At 32.9% G+C, this 8,553-nt stretch overlaps 1 protein-coding gene across 1 annotated transcript; it reads left to right on the plus strand.

Moving 5' to 3' along the window:
• The first annotated feature begins 1,368 nt into the window (after positions 1 to 1,368).
• Positions 1,369 to 7,184, plus strand: LOC132753619 (uncharacterized protein DDB_G0283357-like). The gene is made up of 5 exons (XM_060744108.1): positions 1,369 to 3,260; positions 3,781 to 3,906; positions 4,978 to 5,084; positions 5,552 to 5,708; positions 6,424 to 7,184. Exons 1-5 carry the CDS (start codon positions 1,403 to 1,405, stop codon positions 6,795 to 6,797), a joined length of 2,622 nt encoding a protein of 873 aa, XP_060600091.1. The 5' UTR covers positions 1,369 to 1,402; the 3' UTR covers positions 6,798 to 7,184.
• The last annotated feature ends 1,369 nt before the right edge of the window (positions 7,185 to 8,553 follow it).

The following is an 8,553-nucleotide window of genomic DNA, read 5'->3' on the forward strand; positions in this document are numbered from 1 at the left end:
TATTGTATGGGGAAGGAAAATACTCGAGAGAACACCTTAACTTGTTATTATAAAGCCATATCCTTCCCGAATATAAGTCTGTCATAACATTCTCTTTCTCACTGGGAGCAAACTGAAGAATGATAATGTAATTCTCAATGCAGGTTAAGGTGCATCGAGATCATTTTGAATAGACAACATGCCAGATTAATATGCTTTTACTACAAAATGTATCAAACTATTTATTCTTAACATTTATATAAATAATACTTTACTATCAAACATAAGATTTTCAATATTGAAAAGATTGCTTGCAGTGTTCTTTTAAAAAGCACCAATAAACTTATTATGATATCATGAAATACAGATAATAATTGAATTAACCTGTTTATGCTCGAATATGGACATATATGAAATATAAATTTAAGTTAAAGTAAAACAAAAATAAGTGGTGTTGCATATTCATCAAGGTGATACACGTATATACCTTTATAAATTTTGCAACAGTTTCCTTTATCTTTGTTTCTTTCAAAATGGATTAAATGTGTTCTGATGTCATGTCAAAACAATGGGAGTCGAAGGATGGTCACACGTGCGTATAGCTAATTTATCTGTTCTTTGAGATTATGACAAAGTTAATCAAGCATCAGAGATCACGCGGATTACAACATGTAATTACTGATTAAAGAAGAATTAGTCTATGTTGACGGATTAGTTGTCGGTGTAACACTTGCGTCAAAAATTATTGGCCTTTCCAGTGCCTTAAGGGAAGGTGAATTACAAGAAATAAAATCATAAATTAAGAGAACAGAGAAAACAAGAGATTAATCAGCAATAGCTGAACAATTTGTGTTGTGATTCTTAAATTATATTAACAGGTAAGGTAATATATTTTAATAATGAACTAATTAATATATAGATGAAAAGACTAGATTGTAAAAATAATTTTTGAAAATGTGAATATCTGTCAAATAATTCTACAAAATGCTACCTATGAACCCCCTTTAAGTCTTATTTGCTCAGAAAAAAATAGCATGATGATTTGCTTGAACTGACTTTGATCATGTATTTAGGCTAAATATTTTCTTTACTGTAAAACAAATTTACATAATATTATATTACATTCAGTTGTATTTGTTCTCAAAATATATCAACTCCATCCCCTTATGCTATCATTTTACATGTTTGTAAGGCAAAATAGATTCTGGAAAAGTATTTTTGAAGCTTTCAATGGAATTCTAGATATATTAATGTTAAGCACAACAGATTATTAAGAAAACAGTTGATTTAAATTTTAATAAACTATTAGTATTCTCCTACATTTTACAAGTGCTTAGAAATTAGACAAGGGAATAGAATGAACACATATTGAAGATCACTGGTTACTGACATTAATTTCATCTACTTATTATATGTTTCCAGAATGTTGGGTACTTTATTGAAACTTATCATCATCCAAATTTCTTTCGATGTTATAGAGTCAACATGGGGACTATACGGCAATAACTTTCAAAACCACAAAACATTTTACAACAAAGACTCGCACACGTTTGGGACTGGATCTTTATTAAAACAACCTACAATAACGAACAGAAACTCGAATGCATGGGGCGGTGTTAAAGGATCTGATTCACGGGATAATTCTAAATCACGTAATTTTGGAGGCTTTGGTGGTTTCAACATATTCAAGAAACCTATAAATACAAATGCTGGACGATATAGCAAAGGAACATCAGGTTCACGGGATAGTTCTAGATCTCGCAATGTTGGTGGTATTGGTAACTTCGGAATATTTAAGAAACCTACAAATACAAATACTAATTGGAGCTCTTGGGGTAATGTTGACCGATCTAGCAAAAGAACATCTGGAGATAGTTCTAGATCAAATAAAGCTAGTTCTAGATCAAATAAAGCTGGAAACGTGGGTGGCTGGCTTTTTAAAAGGCCTACATTTAATAATAATGGCAGAAACTCTATCAGTATTTTAAGTGGATCAGATGATGATACAACAGATAAAACTAACAGAAATTGGAATAGTTGGACAAACAAAGGAAATGATAATGAAAGGTCTGATACTATTGAAAGGTCAAAAGCAAAAAAGTCGGGCACTTCATCTTCTAAAACTAAATCTAAAAGCTCGTCAAAGAAATCGAATCATTCTAAATCTAAGGCATCAGAAAAAGGCCATTCATCTAAATCTAAAGACTTTCGTAGCAGAACGTCACACATTAGCATACACAAAACTGAACAAAATTGGAATAGTTGGACAAACAAAGTAAAGAATGAAGACAGGTCTGAGACAATTGAAAGGTCAAAGGAGAAAAAGTCTGATAAAACTAAATCTAAAAGCTCGTCAAAGAAATCGAATCATTCTAAATCTAAGGCATCAGAAAAAGGCCATTCATCTAAATCTAAAGACTTTCGTAGCAGAGCGTCACACAGTAGCATACACAAAACTGAACAAAATTGGAATAGTTGGACAAACAAAGTAAAGAATGAAGACAGGTCTGAGACAATTGAAAGGTCAAAGGAGAAAAAGTCTGACGTTTCATCTTCTAAACCTAAATCTAAAAGCTCGTCAAAGGACACAAAACAATCTAATACTCAGACGTCAGAAAAAGGTCATTCTTCTGAATCTAAAGACTCCCATAGCAAATCGTTGCACAACAGCAAATACAAATCGTCACATTCATCATCTACAGAAGATAAAAACACTCAAACAGGATTGAAGAGTAAAAGTCATGGCTTCTTATGGCCACAAAAGAGCAAAAGCAATAGGTTTCCTTGGTCAACGAAGAGCAAAAGTAATGGCTTTCAATGGCCAAAAAATAGTAAAAGTAATGATTTTCCATGGCCAAGGAAGAGTAAAAGCAACGAAAAGCCATGGCTACCCAAGAGTAGGGAAACTAATCCTACCTTTTCTACAATAACAAGATCAAAAAGTCCACTTACCACAACGGAAAGGACGAAAAACTCTGAACATACGACAGAAGACAACGGTGTTTTTGAACCAACAACTGAGAAGAATAGTGTCACTGAACCAACAACTGAGGGAAACGCTGTTACTAAACCAACAACTGGGGGAAACGCTGTTACTGAACCAACAACTGAGGGAAACGCTGTTACTGAACCAACAACTGAGGGAAACGCTGTTACTGAAACAACAACTGAGGGAAAAGGTGTTACTGAACCAACAACTGAGGGAAATGATGTCACTGAACCAACACCTGAGAAGAATAGTGTTACTGAACCAACAACTGAGGAGAGCATCGCTGTTACTCGTATGTTAAAACTTTACAGAAAGTTTGATTTCACTTAGTTGATAACAAAATGATTAGTTTTAAGCTTTTTATAAATAATACAATGTAAATGTAAGTAATATCTATTTAATCAATTAAGAAGAATTTTTCATCATTTAAGAAATAGAGAGTATGAATCATGCTGTCTAATTGAGAATTTAAAAACAAAGGAACATTTTGATTCATTTGAACGAAGGAACGTTAAAACTTGTCAAAGTTGAAAACGTCACTATCGTCATGTCTAGTAATTTATTTCATTACTTTGATAATCTGCCGATACAATCCCGGCAAAAAAGTAATAGAAAATGTATTAGTCTTATATTGCCATACCTTAATAGATAAACTGAAAGAGGTCTATTTCTACTAATCGGGGCTATAATTTTTAACACAATCACTTTTGTAAATGATTTGGCAAAGACTTTGAAATAATCAATCTGAAATTATTCTAGCAAAGACTTTTTTTTCTTTTACAGTAACTATAAATTTCTTTTACTTTACGTAGAGGAGAAAGAAGATTTGCCTACATTTGGACCAACTCTAAAGCCACCTTATAAAGGACCTAAAATTTGCCAAAAACAAACACCGCCTTGTTGTGTTGGAGGGAAGCTTACCGTTGATTTAAACAGAGGTAAGTTTTATAGCTTCTCCCTTCAAACTAATGAGAACAGAAAGGGGGTATTGGAGTGATGTTGTCCGTCTTATTCATCCTGCCACTAATATAACTGACTTTGCTAGTCAAATTGTTATGAAACTATGTATAAATATACATGTATATGAACTTGCAACCGAGGAGGAACAGATGCCATACCTATCAAGCAATACAAATTTGACATATAACCCATTTGTACTTAAAAAAAACTATAATTTTGGCGATAAATGTCCATCTCAGTTAAAACCTTCAACTTCTATATTACATTTAAACAATACTTGTGATGATAATATGTAAATCGACTCTTGCGTTTTTCAGTTGTGGCCCTTTGTTACTTAAAAAAGGAAATGTAAACTTAAGATAAACTTCCGTTCAGATAATTATGTTGAAACCTATCTGTAATACTTAATGAATGTATATTTGTATTTATTATGGAAAAGTGGACATGAATTGATTTCAAAATTCTTCAAGTATAAATTTTGAAGAATGAATCTTTACTTCTTTAAAAATGAATTTATAAAAAAGTTAGTTACTTATGTATTAATGCACTTTTAAACGTGTTATACTTTGTAGTAAGTTAGAGACAGATTTTTGATGAAATTACAGGATTTGTATGAAGTGTGCTATGATACATTATGTAGATGAACATGAATTATTTGTTTCAAATAATGCAACGTAGTAGCGGATGACTGGTTTCCACTGATTAAATAGACAAGTTCTTTGCATTCCGTCACTTTTCTTCCGATGTCTATTTCCGAACTTCAAAACGTATCTGTTTACCCCTGCAATGCTGAGTTAAGATAAAGCCCTTGTAATAAGTATAGTACTAGACCAGTCTGCGTATTGTTACCATCTGACCGAGGCATACACTGTTTTTAACTAACTTAAAAATTTCATCACGATATCTCTTCTTGAAACTGATAATACAGACTGTTCAAAATGATTTTTTGGCGAGTCCATTCAGTAAATGCAAAATTTTACAAGAATAACATGTCGCTAGTGATATTCTAACCTTTACATTCTTATATATAAATTGTGTTAACAAAACAGGTAAAAACAGCAAACGGGACATTGTTGATGGAGTGACTCTGTTACAAGTACACAAAGGTGAAGGACGGAACAAAAAACAAGCGTGTAGTTCAACCGCTCTTGTTGTCGTAAGAAACATATTTTGTTTAACTTTATAGTATGAAAAACATAGAAACTAGAAACTGAAATCATGAATAACAGATCAAAGTCTACTTTTATCGAAGTATTCTGTAAACAATACTGATGTTGTATTTCGGTGTAATAAGGTAACACTTAGTCATAGGTTAGTTTCTAGATGTTTGGTTTCGCTTAAACAATGACCGCTTGTACAATCACTTTCTATTACTATGTATATTCAAATCATTAAGTGTCCTAGACAATACATTATAAAATGTTCTTCTTTAGAGGTGATTAAAATGTTCAACTTTTAAGATACTCAATGTATTAAGGAAGTTGTACACTTATATATAAATCAGGGTTTTTAGACTTTTAATCGAACTGAATTAATCTCGTACATCGAACAAACACACAGTTATACATTTCAGTATTATCATCATTTAATGTTTATAGATATAATTGTTCATGTGATTTAAAGGTGAACTTTGACAAGATAGACACGGCGGGATGTTTCGGTTGTTTGGAAGCACCATATTGTGGTAAACGTATGTTAAAAATTGAACTTCGTCTGTCAAATGCTAGGAGAAGTGGGTGGCTATTCAATGTTGGTGACAGCGAATCCAACAATGGCTACAGTACGTTTTTATCTCTCAAACAATATATTTTTAATTCATACAATGGCTGAAAACTGGAAATTTGTTACTTAAAGAAACTATATTTAAATGTTTCAGATTTGATAAACGACATGGTAGAAGCGTTCATTTTGGCAATGGTTAGGAAAGCTTGTCATTTCCATTTTAAGTACAAACAAACGAATGCATAACTTACTTTTACACTGAATATATTTTATAACGCGAAGTTAATAGAACGGTAGCAAGCCCATTATTTTTCCATGTTCTACATTTATAACAGTCAAATAAATGAATAAATAAATGATGATCTCACACAATGACAAGTTACTAGAAAAAAAATCAGATCCTTTTGTGCTTTAAATCATCTATGTCTACTTAAATTTTAATGTATTGATTGTAAATTTATAACTAATATGAAAGATATGTCTACTTAAATTTATTGTAATGATTGTAAATTTATAATTTATATGAAAGAGTAATATTGTTGTTGCAGTTATTCGAAAGTAATCAAAGCTTTCTGTTTAAAAACATATTTGATAATTAAGTTTGTATTTACATAATTTCATATATATATATGAAACGGCATGACCTCTCATTCAGTTTAAGTTTTTATGTGCTTACTACTAAACACCGTGACCATGTTTTTATTTAAACTGCTTCTAAATATTGTTTTTAATATTTGAGTATTTTTTAAAATTCGTGACTTTTTCCATTGAAGGGGGTGATGATAATGAACAAATGAACGATGCAGAGACGCAGGGACTATTTCCTAACATCACAGTATATCCGAGCGACAATTGTCCCTCAATTAACAGTTTGATGCATATTGTCCACGCTCTTGCTGACAATGTGGACACTGTTACACTCTATATCAGTAATGAACATATCCGAATCACCAACAGCGAGGGTCTAGACTTCAAACTTTGCCATTCATGTCTATACGCTCTTAACGGACAGCCGGATGAAGGACCTAATGGTGTGCCAAACGAAACTATTTGTATTGGGCTGAATAGAGTCGTCAAGGACATAACTAGATCTGGTTACGGCGTTTGTTCAGCGACATTTTCTTGGGAATGCCCTTGGTGCACATAAAGTATTTATAAGAAAATCTCAAAATCAGTGTATGCACAAGGAAACAAAACATTTGTAGTAAAATGCTATTAAAACTGATAATGATTATAGTTCGTTAGTATAGGCCTAACATAAGTTGTTATTGTTGAACAATTTACGTCACGGATCATTAATATATGCACACCAGTTAGAAATAAGACTATATTTACATCACACATATAAATGTATTCAACCAAATGTAGACGTGTGTGGTACATATAATGAGGTTGTAAGACATTGTTGAGTACCATACTGGATTCTAGCGGGCTAGCGCCACTTCTTATATAGTTATAACAGCCGTGTACTAGCCCAATAGAATCAACATGGTACATTGTATTCAACAATGCATATCAATTGATTAACTTCATTTATCACTACATTTCATTTCATAAACATTTATATCAAATGAAAACTCTTTTCAGATCATATAAAGCTATAACTTCTCAGAATTAAATCATTACAGTAACAACTAAAGTACTATTTTATATTCATATTCAATTTGAACTGTTTGAAGGGGAGTCTGGGAGTTTGGAACCAGAATAAGGAGATGTTAAAGCAACAGAGGATAAGAGACGAAGAAGATAAAGAACATGTGGGTTAAGACCTGGTTAAACTTGCAGTTCAGCCTAAACAGAAGATTACCTCTAGGATATTATCATCAATAGATAAAGTTCTGTTTTGATGACAAATGGTCCTTTTACAACGTTTTAGAATTACCCCATTTTAACCTATATTAGATCGAATTGCTTGAACGCATCATCCCCTTGATAGGAAAAGAAAACACAATTATAACAGACAAGCTTTGAAACTAGGATTGAAGCTTGGCATTACACAGCGTCGTCATCTGGCTACATGTGATTGTCATGCCATTCTTTTGTACGAATTCCGTGGATCTGAAATACAATCAGCTTATTTATGAGACAAGATTGTGATGCACTAGCGGTGAAGCTAACAAGAGGGCCATGATGGCCCTGAGGTCGCTCACCTGTATATAGCCCCCCCCCCCGGCCCAATTTTTACCCAAGGGCTTTTATTTGTTTATTTGAACAGACTTGGTAGACACCCATAAGAAGATGTTTCATGCAAAACATCTAAGTTCTAGCTCATTGGGTTTTTTAAAAGAAGATTTTTTAAGTTTTTACTATACACATATAGTTAAAAACAATGACACCCCTGGGGCAGGGCCAGTTTTGACCCCCGGGCTTTTATTTGAACAAACTTTGTAGATATTTACTTAAAGATGTTTCATGCTTAATATCTAAACTCTAGTTATTTGGGTTTTTTCAAAGAAGATTTTTAAGTTTTTGCTATGTATATAAGGAAAATCAATGACCCCCGGGGCGGGGCCAGTTTTGACCCCAGGGCTTTTATTTAAACATACTTGGTAGACACCCATTAGAACATGTCTCATGCTAAATATCTTAGCTCTAGCTCTTTGGGTTCTTTAAAAGAAGATTTTATAAGTTTTTACTATATGCATTTCAGGAAAATCAATGACCCCCTGGGGCGGGGCCAATTTTGACCCCAGGGCTTTTATTTGAACAAACTTGGTAGACATTCACTAGAAGATGTTTCATGCCAAATATCTAAGCTCTAGCTCTTACGATTCTTTTAAAGAAGATTTTTTAAGTTTTTACTATATGCATATAGGGAAAATCAATGACCCCCGGGGCAGGGCCAATTTTGACCCCAGGGCTTTTATTTGGACAAACTTGGTAGACATTCACTAGAAGATGTC

This window comes from Ruditapes philippinarum, unplaced genomic scaffold, assembly GCF_026571515.1.
Source record: "Ruditapes philippinarum isolate M1 unplaced genomic scaffold, ASM2657151v2 ctg1336_1_1_1_1, whole genome shotgun sequence".
Lineage (NCBI taxonomy): Eukaryota > Metazoa > Mollusca > Bivalvia > Venerida > Veneridae > Ruditapes > Ruditapes philippinarum.

Excerpts from the sequence above, each read along its gene's own strand:
- LOC132753619 (XM_060744108.1), top strand. The coding sequence starts at position 1,403 with ATGTTGGGTACTTTATTGAAACTTATCATCATCCAAATTTCTTTCGAT. Across the intron at positions 3,261-3,780 it reads GGAGAGCATCGCTGTTACTC|AGGAGAAAGAAGATTTGCCT; the intron begins GTATGTTAAAAC and ends TACTTTACGTAG. Across the intron at positions 5,709-6,423 it reads CGAATCCAACAATGGCTACA|GGGGTGATGATAATGAACAA; the intron begins GTACGTTTTTAT and ends TTTCCATTGAAG.